General features: G+C 53.0%; 1 protein-coding gene across 1 annotated transcript in view; it reads right to left on the bottom strand.

The window, feature by feature from the left end:
* LOC132590849 (collagen alpha-2(XI) chain-like) overlaps positions 1-15,038 on the bottom strand; it is a gene marked incomplete at its 5' end in the record, with an annotated part of 95,169 nt that extends 80,131 nt beyond the window's left edge. The window contains 9 exon segments of the mRNA XM_060263781.1: positions 183-236; positions 1,016-1,060; positions 1,158-1,211; positions 4,632-4,676; positions 7,805-7,858; positions 9,445-9,498; positions 9,639-9,692; positions 10,762-10,815; positions 14,982-15,038. Of these exon segments, the coding sequence (XP_060119764.1) occupies positions 183-236; positions 1,016-1,060; positions 1,158-1,211; positions 4,632-4,676; positions 7,805-7,858; positions 9,445-9,498; positions 9,639-9,692; positions 10,762-10,815; positions 14,982-15,038 (471 nt within the window).
* Between the last annotated feature and the right edge of the window lie 2,046 nt (positions 15,039-17,084).

The following is a 17,084-nucleotide window of genomic DNA, read 5'->3' as shown; positions in this document are numbered from 1 at the left end:
ACACCCCTGCCCTAGATGTTCGGGACCATGAAAAGGCAGGTGGGGGCTGCTACCACCATTCCCCAGTTGTGGGGGCCTCCTTGGAGGCATCTGGCCAGCCATTGTGGGAAACAGGAGACGGGCCCAGGTGCCCCACCCTTCCGACCCAGCGGGGCTCACCTTCCTCCAAGGCCCCCACTTACCTGAGTCCCTGGGGTTCCCTGCTGGCCGGGAGGGCCCGGCTCTCCTTGTGGCCCCTGGTTGGGAAAAAAAGAAGAGGTTTAAACTCACAAAGCTGGCGGTCTCTTCCGCGGGCAGCTCCCTGTGCCACTTAAGGCGAAACAACCAAACAACACAAGACAGCTTAAAAGGAGATCTTTAAGGCCAGAAGAAATGGGGCCTGGGAAGTCTTTTGTCCTCTATCTCCCCTAAATTCCTCCAGGTTGGGTTTTGGGTGAAAGCCAGGGGCCTGGGGCCACCACCCCACTGGCCCTGCTGGCCTGATGTACGGAAGGAACTGTCAGGAGAACCTCCCTGTTCCTCCGGGGGAAACAAATATTTTTCTCCCATCCCACCAACTGGGAAGTTGCCGGTGCGCCAAACTCCCTGGAAACCGTGCTCTAATCTCAGAAGTCGGGTTGCGGCTACGGAACAGTGCTGGAAGGGCACTCTGCCCATGCCCAGAGGTACACGCAAGTTTGCTTCTTTGTGGCTGCTCTAGGAGCTTCCTTAGAAAACTCTATGGTTTTGTCAGACACTCTAGCAATTTGGGAGGGAAAACTCTATGGTACAATTGATACCATAGAGTTTTCCCTCCCAAATTACTAGAGTGTCTAGGGAGAAAAAAACCATAGAGTTTCCCTGGAAGCTCCTCGTCGCCGGCGCGATGATATCACTGTGAGTCACATCATCGCGTTGGCGAAGTTGGGGGAGGATCCCCACCGCTGACCCTATGTGGGCCGGCGGGTTGGGAACCTCAGGGGCGGGAGAAACTTGGCAGCCGTACTGCATGGCCACGTGTGACACAGATACTCACCAGGTTCCCCTTCGATCCATGAGGTCCATCCATTCCACGCACGCCCTGCCGAGACACGGATAGACAGAGAGGTGAGGCAATTAGTGGCAGAACTCGAGAGCTGCATCTCTGGGAGACGGCAGATCCCTTCCCCAAGACTTACCGGGGGGCCTGCGATTCCGGGGGGCCCTTTCGGTCCGAGCAAACCACGGGGTCCCTGTAAAGAGGCAGGAGAAAGAAGAGCGGGCTGTAGGAACCCTACTGGAGAGGCTGAGAGGACGAGTTTTAAAATGCGAGATCATCATACAGATCTGAAGAAAATGAAAGGGTTCCTGCCCATATGCCCCTCCCCCAACACTTTTAAGCTGTAAAGGTGTACGAAAGGGATGGGAGTAATTCCTCCACGCGGACCCTGAGAGAGCGCTTTGCATAGCAGCTCAGCTGCAACCAAGAAAAAGAAGAAACTGGATTTATATCCTGCCCTATACTCTGAATCTCAGAGTCTCAGAGCAGCTCACAATCTCCTTTCCCTTCCTCCCCCACAACAGTTACCCTGTGAGGTAGATGAAGATATTGGATTTATATTCCGCCCTCCACTCCGAAGAGTCTCAGAGCGGCTCACCATCTCCTTTACCTTCCTCCCCCATATACACACCCTGTGAGGTAGATGAAGATATTGGATTTATATCCCGCCCTCCACTCCGAAGAGTCTCAGAGCGGCTCACCATCTCCTTTACCTTCCTCCCCCATACACACACCCTGTGAGGTAGATGAAGATATTGGATTTATATCCCGCCCTCCACTCCGAAGAGTCTCAGAGCGGCTCACAATCTCCTTTCCCTTCCACCCCCCCACAACAGACACCCTGTGAGGTAGATGAAGATATTGGATTTATATCCCGCCCTCCACTCCGAAGAGTCTCAGAGCAGCTCACAATCTCCTTTCCCTTCCTCTCCCACAACAGACACCCTGTGAGGTAGATGAAGATATTGGATTTATATCCTGCCCTCCACTCCGAAGAGTCTCAGAGCAGCTCACAATCTCCTTTCCCTTCCTCCCCCACAACAGACACCCTGTGAAGTAGATGAAGATATTGGATTTATATCCTGCCCTCCACTCCGAAGAGTCTCAGAGCGGCTCACAATCTCCTTTACCTTCCTCCCCCACAACTGACACCCTGTGAGGTGGGTGGGGCCAAGAGAGCTCTCCCAGCAGCTGCTCTTTCAAGGACAGCTCTGCCAGAGCTATGGCTGACCCAAGGCCATCCCAGCAGGTGCAAGTGGAGGAGTGGCGAATCAATCCCGGTTCTCCCAGATAAGAGTCCATGCACTTCACCACTACACCAAACTGGCATACTGAAAGAATAAGTGAGCTGTGACTTCCGCAAGCTTCTCCACCTGCCACAAATGTTGTTAGCCTTCACAGTGCTCCTGGAATCTGGCTCATTCCAAGCAAGGCAGAGAGCCCGGCTTGCAAGACCTCAGATCTGAGCTGTCCTCCAAGGGAGATTTATTCCCATAGAAAATCATGGAGAACATAAGAGAAGCCATGTTAGATCAGGCCAATGGCCCATCCAGTCCAACACTCTGTGTCACACAGTGGCAAAAAATTATATATATATATATATTGATCTGAGGGTATCTGGAGCTCTGGGGAGGCTGTTTTTTGGGGTAGAGGCACCAAATTTTTAGTATAGCATCTAGTGCGTCTCCCCAAAATACCTCCCAAGTTTCAAAAAGATTGGACCAGGGGGTCCAATTCTATGAGCCCCAAAAGAAGGTGTCCCTATCCTTCATTATTTCCTATGGAAGGAAAGAATTGAAAAGGTGTGCCGTCCCTTTCAATGTGATGGCCAGAACACCCTTTGGAGTTCAATTATGCTTGTCACAGCCTTGATCTTGGCTCCACCCCCAATGTCTCCTGGCTCCACCCCCAAAGTTTCCTGGCTCCACCCCAAAGTCCCCAGATATTTCTTGAATTGGACTGGGCAACCCTAGGTCCCCCCGCCCCCCGCAAGGCAGGCTTTTTGAGGCCCACGGTCGTCCTTCTCCACACCCTGGGTGCCTCCCCCCAGCGTCGCTCTGCTCTCCAGCAACATAATTTCCTAGATTGCTTCCCAATGAGTTTTGGGCACCCCGGGCTGCCAGCTTCTCTTGGCACTCAAAGCCCCGGGGGCAGCAAAGGGCTGATATCTGGAGCCGAAGAAGCAAAGCACAATTTCAGTTGACTGTAGGAGCATCCTGGAACAACTGTTGTCTTGAGAATGAGTAACATCTCATCTAGCACCAACTGCATACTGTTTTTAGCACTTAACAGGAGATGCAGCTGCATAACAATCCGTGGATGAGGAGAGCGGGCAGCCAGCCAGCCAGCAGGGGCTTTGCCACACCCCCAGCAGCCCTCACGAACCCCTGGAGAAGCCCCTGCCACCCTTTCTCCACTACTTAGGTGATTTTGGGTGGCAGGAGGCTTGTTGGCCTCTTGACTGGGGGGGTAGTGGCCGAGTAGAGCCCCAGGTGAGCGAGGCCTGCTTGGAACGGCTGGATCTCTAGCCAGCCCAGGCAGGCCTCGCTCGCCGGGGGCTCTCCTTTCTTGCGTCGGGTTGCTTTTGGCTGGCGGGGGGGGCGGCCAGTGTTCCCTGTAGGCTGAGTTAGTGTGAGCTGGCTCACAGATTTTCAGCCTCCGGCTCACACATTTTTGTCTTAGCTCAGGAAGGATGATAGGGTTGCCAAGTCCAATTCAAGAAATATCTGGGGACTTTGGGGGTGGAGCCAGGAGACATTAGGGGTGGAGCAAAGCTCAAGGCTGTGACAGGCATAATTGAATTCCAAAGGGAGTTCTGGCCATCACATTTAAAGGGACGGCACACCTTTTCAATGCCTTCCTTCCATAGGAAATAATGAAGGATAGGGGCACCTTCTTTTGGGGCTCATAGAATTGGACGCCCTGGTCCAATCCTTTTGAAAATTGGGGGGGTATTTTGGGGAGAGGCACTAGATGCTATACTGAAAATTTGGTGCCTCTACCCCAAAAAACAGCCCCCCCAGAGCCCCAGATACCCGTGGATCAATTCTCGTTGATTTTCTGTGGGAATAAATCTCCATAGGGAATGACAGAGTTCCCAGCAGACATTTCCCTCCCCTCCCCCCGCTTTCTGACGACCCTGAAGCGGGGGGGAGGGCCTCCAAACCGGGGGATCCCCTGCCCCCACCTGGGGATTGGCAACCCTAAAGGATGACCCCAGGGCACATTCATTGATGCAGGAGCTCACCACTTTACTGCCAGGAGCTCACAAAGTAGAATTTTTTGCTCACAAGACTCTGCAACTTAGAGGAAGCATTGGGGGCGGCATATGCTAGTGAGTGATTACTGAGCTCCACCACCTATCTTTCTACAAAATCACCCCTGCTCAGGGTTCACAGGGCTGAAATAGTCCTCTGTAGAAAAAAAAAAGAGGGGGGGCATTGCATGGTCCAGTTGCTCCCCTTGTGTGCTGTTTGAGAATCCAGGACCCCCTTCCTTCGACGTTTCAGAAGCCTGGGCTACACAAGCGCAGCACCAAGGTCTTTGCGGAGTCCTTAGCTGCGCCATCTTTCCCAGAATCCTTTGCAGGAGCCAAGGGCAGGGCGGCACCTACCGGTTCTCCAGGAAGCCCACGTGGCCCCACGTCTCCATCGTCTCCCTACAGGAAAAGAAAGAATCTCAGCGTCACACGGGGGATAGTCTGTTGTGGGCCGGGGGCGGGGGGGGGGGATTCAGCTCAGAGAGGTGCCCCCCTCACAATAGCTGCCCCATTTAATTGGGCCAGAGACCCTGCTGAGGTACTGTCATGATGCTGGGCCTAGCGAGGCCTGCAGGCCCCAGGGAAGCCTGCTTGGGAGTTACTGGGAAAAGCCTACATCGCTCAGGATCCCCTCTGATTGGGTAGCAAGAAGTTTGGAGGGAAACAGGCCCAGGTGGGGCCTGGGAAGAGAATATATAAAGGCCAAGCCCAGAAAGCGGGGGTTCTTTTCCTAGGAGGAAGGGCTGCTGCCAGGGAGAGATCCTCACCCTGTGAGGTAAGGTGAGTAGCCCCAGGTCTGACAGAAGAAGAAGAAGAAGAAGAAGAAGAAGAAGAAGAAGAAGAAGAAGAAGAAGAAGAAGAAGAAGAAGAAGAAGAAGAAGAAGAAGAAGAAGAAGAAGAAGAAGAAGAAGAAGAAGAAGAAGAAGAAGAAGAGGAGGAGGAAGAAAATATTGGATTTATAACCCGCCCTCCACTCCAAAGAGTCTCAGAGCTCACAATCTCCTTTCCCTTCCTCCCCCACAACAGACACCCTGTGAGGTCGGTGGGGCTGAGAGGGCTCTTACAGCAGCTGCCCTTTCAAGGACAGAGACTCAGAGTGGCCTACAATCTCCTTTCCCTTCCTCCCCCACAACAGACACCCTGTGAGGTGGGTGGGACTGAGAGGGCTCTTACAGCAGCTGTCCTTTCAAGGACAACCTCTGCCAGAGCTATGGCTGACCCAAGGCCATCCCAGCAGGTGCAAGTGGAGGAGTGGGGAATCAAACCCTGTTCTCCCAGATAAGAGAGCTCTGGCTGACCCACGGCCATTCCAGCAGCTGCAAGTGGAGGAGTGGGGGATCAAACCCGGTTCTCCCAGATAAGAGAGCTCTGGCTGACCCAAGGCCATTCCAGCAGGTGCAAGTGGAGGAGGGGGGAATCAAACCCGGTTCTCCCAGATAAGAGAGCTCTGGCTGACCCAAGGCCATCCCAGCAGGTGCAAGTGGAGGAGTGGGGAATCAAACCCTGTTCTCCCAGATAAGAGAGCTCTGGCTGACCCACGGCCATTCCAGCAGCTGCAAGTGGAGGAGTGGGGGATCAAACCCGGTTCTCCCAGATAAGAGAGCTCTGGCTGACCCGAGGCCATTCCAGCAGGTGCAAGTGGAGGAGTGGGGAATCAAACCCTGTTCTCCCAGATAAGAGAGCTCTGGCTGACCCACGGCCATTCCAGCAGCTGCAAGTGGAGGAGTGGGGGATCAAACCCGGTTCTCCCAGATAAGAGAGCTCTGGCTGACCCGAGGCCATTCCAGCAGGTGCAAGTGGAGGAGTGTGGAATCAAACCCAGTTCTCCCAGATAAGGGAGCTCTGGCTGACCCAAGGCTATTCCAGCAGCTGCAAGCGGAGGAGGGGGGACTCAAACCCGGTTCTCCCAGATAAGAGAGTTAATTTTTATTGCACTGAAATGAACCTTTTTGTTGCTCACTCTGCCTGGTCCTCGCACCTATTTGGCCTAAGCTACAGGAGGCTTGAAGGGTTTGGGAGGGGGGCGTCTCTAGGCCTTCTCGAGGGGAACCTTTAACCCAGAGTGGTGGCAGCACAGTAAGACCACCCCCCCGGAGTCATGATAGGTGCTTCTCATCCTGAGGACCTCAGTTTTAGGGCTTTGAGAGGAACACGGGAACGTCTCGTTCTCAGGACTGTGGGAAGAATAAGGAAGCCTCATGAGTGGGCCGGGTGAGGCTTGGTCCCTCTTTCCTCCCATCTGTGAATAGGGCGAGCTGAATGAATCCCCACGAGCAAGCAAGATCAGCTACTAATTTCTCGATACTTGGCAGAACCTGATGACCCTGGGGTTGGCTGCTGAATTTCGACACTCTTTTCCAGCACACGGAATTTCTTATTGTATTTAATTTCAGCTTATTCGTATCTCGCTTTTCTACAAAAGGAAAGGAAAGGTCCCCTGTGCAAGCACCAGTCGTTTCCAACTCTGGGGTGACGTTGCTTTCACAATGTTTTCACGGCAGACTTCTGATGGGGTGCTTTGCCATTGCCTTCCCCAGTCTTTCCCTCCAGCAAGCTGGGTACAAATTTGACCGACCCCGGAAGGATGGAAGGCTGAGTCAACCTTGGGCTGGTTACCTGAACTAGCTTCCGCTGGGATTGAACTCAGGTCGTGAGCAGAGAGCTCAGATCACAGTACTGCAGTACTGCTGCTTTACCACTCTGCGCCACGGGGCCGCAATTTCTACCTAAAGGGGATCCAAATGGGCTTAAACATTTCCTCCCACTTCTCAATTTTATTTTATTTTTGGCGAGTATTTTGTTGGTCTCTGAGGCACTCGTGGGCTCTGATCGAGCCGATCCACCAAAGAAGAAGAAGAAGATATTGGATTTATATCCCGCCCTCCACTCCGAAGAGTCTCAGAGCGGCTCACAATCTCCTTTCCCTTCCTCCCCCCACAACAGACACCCTGTGAGGTTGATGAAGATATTGGATTTATATCCCGCCCTCCACTCCGGAGAGTCTCAGAGTGGCTCACAATCTCCTTTCCCTTCCTCCCCCACAACAGACACCCTGTGAGGTAGATGAAGATATTGGATTTATATCCCGCCCTCCACTCCGGAGAGTCTCAGAGCGGCTCACAATCTCCTTTCCCTTCCTCCCCCACAACAGACACCCTGTGAGGTGGGTGGGGCTGGAGAGGGCTCTCACAGCAGCTGCCCTTTCAAGGACAACCTCTGCCAGAGCTATGGCTGACCCAAGGCCATGCTAGCAGGTGCAAGTGGAAGAGTGGGGAATCAAACCCGGTTCTCCCAGATAAGAGTCCGCACACTTGACCACTACACCAAACTGGCTAGATCAACACAACTGCCCTCTGGGACTTTTCTCGTTGTGCACTCACAACGACCCTGTGAGGTAGGCTAGGCTGAGGGTGTGTGGGGCAACACAGCCACTAGACTGGAGTGTCCAGGACTTGCTGAACTGGGCTGGTTTCGCACACAGATCCCACCCCACTCCCTCCGTTCCATTTTCCGCCACCAGTACTGACCCTCTCGCCGTCTTCGCCATGGGGCCCAGGAAGCCCTTGCGCACCGGAGTCACCCTGGTGTGGAGGAGGAGAGAAACAAAACCATGAGCCTGACTCTTAAGATTTGACACACTTTCTAATATTTCCCCCCAACGAAAAATGGGAAAATAGTCAAAACATTTGAAGCAGACATATGGACATTTTCATCCTAGCACTGTGGCCACAGAGGAGAAACTAGTTTTAAAAGTATGATGGGAATAAAAAAGGTAAAGGTAGACCCCTGTGCAAGTACCTATCGTTTCCGACTCTGGGGTGACGTTGCTTTCACAATGTTTTCACGGCAGACTTTTTACCATTGCCTTCCCCAGTCCTCTGCACTTTCCCCCCAGTAAGCTGGGGACTCATTTTACCGACCTCGGAAGGATGGAAGGCTGAGTCAACCTGGAGGCGGCGACCTGAACCAGCTTCCGTTGGGATTGAACTCAGGTCGTAAGCAGAGGGCTCCGAGTGCAGTACTGCAGTTTTACCACTCTGTGCCATGGGGCTCTTTTTTATGATGGGAATAAGGTTTTGTAAATTACAGCTGTAATTCAAGAAGCATTTTAAGGAAGATGCTGAGCTGATATAATTTGTACACCTGATGTCAGGGGCGTATGGCATATGCAGAGGAGCTCTGCGAGGTGTGCTAATGAGCTCTGGCACCTCTTTTTCTAAAAAGAAGAAGACTGCAGATTTATACCCCGCCCTTCTCTCTGAATCAGAGACTCAGGGTGGCTTACAATCTCCTATATCTTCTCCCCCCACAAGAAACACTCTGTGTGGTGGGTGGGGCTGTGAGAGCTCTCACAGCAGCTGCCCATTCAAGGACAGCTCTGCGAGAGCTCTGGCTGACCCAAGGCCGTTCCAGCAGCTGCAAGTGGAGGAGTGGGGAATCAAACCCGGTTCTCCCAAATAAGAGAGCTATGGCTGACCCAAGGCCATTCCAGCAGCTGCAAGTGAAGGAGTGGGGAATCAAACCCGGTTCTTCCAGATAAGAGAGCTATGGCTGACCCAAGGCCATTCCAGCAGCTGCAAGTGGAGGAGTGGGGAATCAAACCCGGTTCTCCCAGATAAAAGAGCTATGGCTGACCCAAGGCCATTCCAGCAGCTGCAAGTGGAGGAGTGGGGAATCAAACCCCGTTCTCCCAGATAAGAGAGCTCTGGCTGATCCAAGGCCATTCCAGCAGCTGCAAGTGGAGGAGTGGGGAATCATACCCCGTTCTCCCAGGTAATAGTCTGTGCACTTAACCACTACACCAAACTGGCTTTCTAAGAAATGACCGTGAAAACCAGCCAGAGTCTGTAGTGCAGAATTGGAGACAGAAATGGAAAATATGTCCCCGGGGGGTGGGGGGTGGGAAGGAAGATGAGGAGGCTCTGCAGAAATGAAGGGGGGGGGCATTGACGTGAGGGGAGTCAGGCGTTGTAGCATTCGGACGCCATTGGGGGGCAGCAGACAGCATTTGTTCACAGAGCATTGAAGGTGAGTTAGTTCACACACAGGTGTAGTGCAGGGTGCCAAAGACGCTGTCAGGCAGCTGCTGGGGGGAAAAGGTAGAAGGGCTACGAAGATGGGGTCATTGTGGTTTGCCCTCCCTCCCCAACCTTCCTGCCCCACTTACCCGATGTCCCTTTTCCCCTGGCAGGCCCGGGAGTCCGTCAAAACCACGGTCGCCCTGCAGAGAGAAAACCTTGAGACCAGGGAAAGGGTGCCCGCCCTCCTCACTCTCTGCCCCTTGACGTCTTGGTGTGGGAGCCGCGAAGAAGAGCTCAGAAAGGGATTTGGGGCTCCCCGGTGGGGGAGATGCTGCCTTACCTTGACCCCATTTTCTCCAGGCATGCCCCGGGCCCCGTCAGCTCCAGCTCGACCCTGGGGAGGGGAGAGCACACCGAGAGAAGGCATGAGAAGAAGAAGATATTGGATTTATATCCCGCCCTCCACTCTGAAGAGTCTCAGAGTGGCTCACAATCTCCTTTCCCTTCCTCCCCCACAACAGACACCCTGTGAGGTAGATGAAGATATTGGATTTATATCCTGCCCTCCACTCCGAAGAGTCTCAGAGCGGCTCACAATCTCCTTTCCCTTCCTCCCCCACAACAGACACCCTGTGAGGTGGGTGGGGCTGAGAGGGCTCTGCCAGCAGCTGCCCTTTCAAGGACAGAGTCTCAGAGCGGCTCACAATCTCCTTTCCCTTCCTCCCCAACAACAGACACCCTGTGAGGTGGGTGGGGCTGAGAGAGATCTCCCAAAAGCTGCCCTTACAAGGACAGAGGCTCAGAGTGGCCTACAATCTCCTATATCTTCTCCCCCCACAACAGACACCCTGTGAGGTGGGTGGGGCTGAGAGGGCTCTCCTGGAAGCTGCCCTTTCAAGGACAACTCCTGAGACAGCTATGGCTGACCCAAAGCCATTCCAGCAGCTGTAAGTGGAGGAGCGCGGAATCAAACCTGGTTCTCCCAGATAAGAGTCCGCCCACTTCACCATTACACCAAACTGGCCCATCTCCTGGGCCTCAGGCCTGCTCTCCGCACACAGCCCTCCGTCCCCCCCCAGTGACTTACCCGGCGGCCTGCTTTCCCTGGCGGGCCAGTCAGCCCCGAAGGCCCCCGCGGGCCCTAGAGAGAGAAAGGGAGACAGACGACAGAGACTTACGCTGCGGCTTCCACTCCAGTCGCCTGCCGTTTTAGCGGTGGCACGGGGGTCACAGGAGGTGGACTCGCGTGGACAGTGACGCAGGCCCGAAGGCCTTGTGGCTGTCCAAAGGAGCCGCGTCCCTCCTTCTCAGTTACACCTGGAGGCTGCAACGGGCTCCGGAGAGAGTGGTGGAGATGGAAGGAGAAGTTCTGGGTTGGGGAGATGTGTCAAAGACCAGGGCAGAAAAGACAAAGCCCGGGGCCAGGGTGGGAGGTTCGTCGCTGTGGTCGAGGGTCCTCTTACCTGGGGCCCGAAGTCTCCAGGCTCACCCTTTAAGCCGGGGTTGCCGGGTGGACCCTGGAAGACGAAACACACCTCTGTTGTGTTAGTTAGTTAGTGACCTCTGTCAGTTAGTTAGCTTCTTAGATTTGTGCCCTGCCCTCCCCGCCAAAGCAGTACGCAATAAAATCGCAGTAACAACCGAAATGAACATTAATGAAACCGTCAAACAATGTCAAACAATTCGGTGCTCATCGCCATTTGGATTACAGATGGCGTTCAGTAGTCTTAGGAAAAGGAAAGGTCCCCTGTGCAAGCACCAGTCGTTTAGGACTCTGGGGTGACGTTGCTTTCACAACGTTTTCATGGCAGACTTTTGACGGGAAGGTTTGCCGTTCATTGCCTTCCCCAGTCCTCTGCACTTTCCCCCTCAGCAAGCTGGGGACTCATTTGACCGACTTCGGAAGGATGTGGAATTCACTGCCACAGGAGGTGGTGGCGGCTGCAAGCATAGGCAGCTTCACTTTACTTTACTTTACTTTATTCGATTTATATCCCGCCCTACCCCACCGAGGTGGGCTCAGGGCGGCTTACAACAATAGAAGCTAACAGAGGTCAATTTAAATATGATTAAAATTATACAATAAAATACATAAATTTAAAATACATAAAATTATACAATAAAATACATAAAAACCCCTTCAAGAGGGGACTGGATAAAAATATGGAGCAGAGGTCCATCAGTGGCTATTAGCCACAGTATTATGTATGTATGTGTGTGTGGATGTGCGGTTGTGTATATGTATGTATGTATGTATGTGTGTGTGGGTGTGTATGTGTGTATATATATATACACACACACAACCTGGAGCCGGCAATCTGAACCAGCTTCCACTGGGATCGAACTCAGGTCGTGAGCAGAGGGCTCCGTCTGCAGTACTGCAGCTTTACCACTCTGCGCCATGGGGCTCTTGCAGTTTTCTTAAAGGTAAAGGTAGTCCCCTGTGCAAGCACCAGTCATTTCTGACTCTGGGGGACGTTGCTTTCACAACGTTTTCACGGGGTGGTTTGCCATTGCCTTCCCCAGTCATCTACACTCCCCCCCCCCCAGCAAGCTGGGGACTCATATTACGGACCTCGGAAGGATGGAAGGCTGAGTCAACCTCGAGCCGGCGACCTGAAAACCCAGCTTCCGCCGGGGATCGAACTCAGGTCATGAGCAGAGCTTAGGACCGCAGCTTAAACACTCTGCATATCAGCAGTTCCAGTTAAAGGCTAACCGAAATAATGTCCTCTTGCAGGCCTGGCAGAACTGAGCAAGGTCCCACAAGGCTCTAATCTCCTTGAGCAGTTGGGGGGCACCAATGTGGGGGGGCAGCGATGGAGAAGGCTCTTTCCCTAGTCTTCAATCTTTCCTCCCTCAGTTGGTCCCACCAGAAGGGGGCAGCAGTAGAGAAGGCTCTGTCACCTCTCTGTTAAGTCTTGCCTCCCTCAGCCAGAAGATGATAAGAGATGTTGAGATCCCGATCGAAGTAGCCTCTGGGGGGACATGTGGGGAGAGAGGGTCCCAAAAGTAGGCAGGTCCTCGGCCATATAGCGCTTTAAAGGGGATAACCGGCACCAGCAGACTGGTCGCCACATTCTGCCCCAGCTGCAGTTTCCGGATTCAGGACAAGGGCAGCCCCACGTAGAGGGCATTGAAGTAGTCCAATCTCAAGGTGACCGTAGCGTGGATCGCAGTTGCCAGGTCGCCGCGCTCAAGGAAGGGAACCAGCTGTCTCACCTGCCTGAGATGCTAGAAGCCGGTCCTGGCAATAGAAGGCAGGGATCGGAAGCCAGGGAAATAAGGATCGGGGGAGAGCTTGAACGTTCCCATCAACGGCACTTCTGGTCCGGCCGGTGATGCATAAACCTGGGGAGAGGGCTTTGCCCACGGTGCCCGCCCCGCTCGCTTTCTCCTTGGAGCTGGGTTTTTCGTGCGCCTTCACCGGCAAATTGGCGTTTCCGTGGAGAAAGCCATGGAAGGCAAGGAACCCAGCTTTACCCTCACGCCAAAGTAGAGTCATGTGAGGAACGCTCAGCTCCTTCTGCACGCCAAGGCAACTGCTCCGAGCATGCCCAGAGGAAGGGGAGAGAAAGCCGGGCTGCCTGGACCAGGCAACATCTGGGCATGCTCCACACCGTGGCCGTATTTGGCAGTCCGGGGGCAACGCTTTGGGGGCTGAATCTGGCTCATTCCGTACAGCTGCGCTGGTATGCAGAAGGAGCGGCAGTTAGTCCGGCGGCTGTTGAGGGCTCCCAACGATGAAATTGCTGAGCAGTCGGGTTAAAACAGATCAAAGGAAGTCCTTCACCCAAAGGGGGATTAACATGTGGGATTCACTGCGACAGGAGGTGGTGGCGGCTACAAGCTTAGCCAGCTTCAAGAGGGGATTGGATAAGCATCTGGAGCAGAGGTCCATCAGTGGCTATTAGCCACAGTGTATATATATGTGTGTGAGTGTGTGTGTCTATATATATATATATAGACACACACATGTATTATCCACTGTGTGACACAGAGTGTTGGACTGGAGGGGCCACTGGCCTGATCCAACAGGGCTTCTCTCATGTTCTTATGTGACTCAGAGTTTTGGACTGGAGGGGCCACTGGCCTGATCCAGCATGGCTTCTCTTATGTTCTTACGTGACACAGAGTGTTGGACTGGATGGGCCATTGGCCTGATCCAACAGGGCTTCTCTTATGTTCTTATGTGACACAGAGTGTTGGACTGGATGGGCCATTGGCCTGATCCAACATGGCTTCTCTTATGTTCTTATGTGACACAGAGTGTTGGACTGGATGGGTCATTGGCTTGATCCAACATGGCTTCTCTTATGTTCTTATGTGACACAGAGTGTTGGACTGGAGGGGCCATTGGCCTGATCCAACATGGCTTCTCTTATGTTCTTATGTGAAACAGAGTGTTGGACTGGAGGGGCCACTGGCCTGATCCAACAGGGCTTCTCTTATGTTCTTATGTGACACAGAGTGTTGGATTGGATGGGCCATTGGCCTGATCCAACAGGGCTTCTCTTATGTTCTTATGTGACACAGAGTGTTGGACTGGATGGGCCATTGGCTTGATCCAACATGGCTTCTCTTATGTTCTTATGTGACACAGAGTGTTGGACTGGAGGGGCCATTGGCCTGATCCAACAGGGCTTCTCTTATGTTCTTATGTGACACAGAGTGTTGGACTGGATGGGCCACTGGCCTGATCCAACATGGCTTCTCTTATGTTCTTATGTGACACAGAGTGTTGGACTGGATGGGCCACTGGCCTGATCCAACAGGGCTTCTCTTATGTTCTTATGTGACACAGAGTGTTGGACTGGATGGGCCACTGGCCTGATTCAACATGGCTTCTCTTATGTTCTTATGTGACACAGAGTGTTGGACTGGATGGGCCGTTGGCCTGATCCAACATGACTTCTCTTATGTGACACAGAGTGTTGGACTGGATGGGCCGTTGGCCTGATTCAACATGGCTTCTCTTATGTTTTCATGTGACACAGAGTGTTGGACTGGAGGAGCCATTGGCCTGATCCAACATGGCTTCTCTTATGTTCTTATGTGCCACAGAGTGTTGGACTGGATGGGCCACTGGCCTGATCCAACATGGCTTCTCTTATGTGACACAGAGTGTTGGACTGGAGGGGCCATTGGCCTGATCCAACATGGCTTCTCTTATGTGACACAGAGTGTTGGACTGGATGGGCCACTGGCATGATCCAACAGGGCTTCTCTTATGTTCTTATGTGACACAGAGTGTTGGACTGGAGGGGCCATTGGCCTGATCCAACATGGCTTCACTTATGTTCTTATGTGACACAGAGTGTAGGACTGGATGGGCCACTGGCCTGATCCAACAGGGCTTCTCTTATGTTCTTATGTGACACAGAGTGTTGGACTGGAGGGGCCATTGGCCTGATCCAACATGGCTTCTCTTATGTTCTTATGTGACACAGAGTGTTGGACTGGATGGGCCGTTGGCCTGATTCAACATGGCTTCTCTTATGTTTTCATGTTCTCATTTCTAAGACGGCGGAAAACTATCTGATAAGGGTTCAGACACACACAAACACACGCAGACCCTTTCCCCCCACATACGTCAAAGTTTCTGCTGCGTGTAGACATGTCCCCCCTATTGGAGCCCCAGAAGATGTAATGGAGAGACCCCCCACACACTGCTCATACCCACCAAGATCCCAGAACGGCCAGTGTATCCCATTGGTCCTGGAGCGCCACGCAAGGCCAGCTGCAGGGAAAAAGAGGAAGGAAGGGGTTATACCTTGAGTCACAGGAAGTGGAGACCCTGGGAGGACTCATTGATTATAAAAGGAGAAAGTGGTCTTTCGGATCTGGCTATCATCAAAAGAGACCTCCATCTGAGGAGGAAGGGTTTGAATTCATACTAAAACCTTCATTCTATTAATCTGTACCCCGTACTATTTCTTCCTTATAGAATCATAGAGTTGAAGGGACCTTTAGGGTCATCTAGTTCAACCCCCTGCACCATCCAGGAAACTCACAAACACCTCCCCCTAAATTCACAGGATCTTCTTCACTGTCAGATGGCCATCTAGCCTCTGTTGAAAAACCTCCAAGGAAGGAGAGCCCACCAACTCCCGAGGAGGAAGCCTGTTCCACTGAGGAACCGCTCCCACGGTCAGGAATCCTAGAGTTAGAAGGTACCTCTAGGGTCATCTCGTCCAACCCCCTGCACAATGCAGGAAACTCACAAACACCTCCCCCTAAATTCACAGGATCTTCATCGCTGTCAGATGGCCATCTAGCCTCTGTTGAAAAACCTCCAAGGAAGGAGAGCCCACCACCTCCCAAGGAGGAAGCCTGTTCCACTGAGGAGCCACTCTAACAGTCAGGAAGTTCTTCCTTCAGATCTCCTTTCTCCTTCCCACCAATCCTGTTTAGCCACCACCCGTCTGCTGCCTCCTTCGAGTTTTAAAAGATGCATAGTTTTAAAAGGAAGGCGGGGGGACTGCTTGGGACTTCTGAGTTGAAACTTACTACTTAGGTGTCAGTGCGTGCTTTTGGTGTCTGCCCACAAAGCTAGCAAATCCCGTGATCACTTCTTGCGATCCCCTCTGCAAGCAGCTCCTTGCTTTACGAAAGAAGCCAGTCGCTGGGGTGACCCGACTGTGACCCCTGGGCAAGACCACCTTTTCTGAAGAAAAGGAGCTACAGAGCAACTCTGGCAGAGGTGCAAATTCCGCTTGGTCTGATGTTGCCTGATGTTGGCCTGATGTTGCGCTTAAGAGGAGCTCCGACGAGGCACCTGTAAGTCAGCTACTCTGGAGCCCGTATCATACCCAACTGTGCAGGTTTGAATAGAATATGCTCACCCAGCAGTTACACCCGTCTCAAAGACCGCAGCAGCAGAACATATGGACATATATGGACATATGAAGCTGCCTTCTACTGAATCAGACCCTTGGTCCATCAAAGTCAGTATTGTCTTCTCAGACTGGCAGCGGCTCTCCAGGGTCTCAAGCGGAGGTCTTTCACACCTATTTGCCTGGACCCTTTTTTGGAGATGCCAGGGATTGAACCTGGGACCTTCTGCTTCCCAAGCACATGCTCTACCACTGAGCCACCGTCCCTCCCCGGAACACAGCAAGAGCTCAGTAGCGCCACAAAGGCTAACAAAATTCGTGGCAGAGGAGGCAATTTCGTGAGTCAGCGGTCTCCTCTTTAGATGCAGACGGAATGTGACAAGAGCAAGCGTCCAGTAGTGCCTCAGACCAAGGGTGTCAAACGTGCGGCCCAGGGGTTGAATCAGGCCCTCGAGCAACTGGCTGTCATCTGCTTCCTTCTCCCTCTTTCTTGCTTCCTTCTGTATAACAGCTTGCTTTGCCAGGCTTGCTCAGTCGCACAGGAGCTACAGAGCAAAAACCTCTATTTTCTCCATTGGCTGAGGCTCCTCCCTTGGGGGGAAGTGGGGGAGAAGGCAGAGCTTGCTTTGCCAGGCTTGCTCAATCGCACAGGAGCTACAGAGCAAAAACCTCTATTTTCTTCATTGGCTTAGGCTCCTCCCTCGGGGAGGAAGCGGGGGGAAGGCAGAGCTTGCTTTGCCAGGCTTGCTCAATCACACAGGAGCTACACAGCAAAACCTCTATTTTCTCCATTGGCTTAGGCTCCTCCCTTGGGGAGGAAGCAGGGGGGGAGGCAGAGCTTGCTTTGCCAGGCTCTCTCAATCACACAGCAGAGCTACTGAGCCAAGCCTCTCTTCCTTCTATTGGCTGAGGCTCTTCCTCCTCCTGGTCCCCTGGAGAAGGAAGGATAG

This window comes from Heteronotia binoei, unplaced genomic scaffold (assembly GCF_032191835.1).
Source record: "Heteronotia binoei isolate CCM8104 ecotype False Entrance Well unplaced genomic scaffold, APGP_CSIRO_Hbin_v1 ptg000878l, whole genome shotgun sequence".
In the NCBI taxonomy this organism is placed as follows: domain Eukaryota; kingdom Metazoa; phylum Chordata; class Lepidosauria; order Squamata; family Gekkonidae; genus Heteronotia; species Heteronotia binoei.
This window is presented reverse-complemented; position numbering and strand designations above follow the sequence as displayed.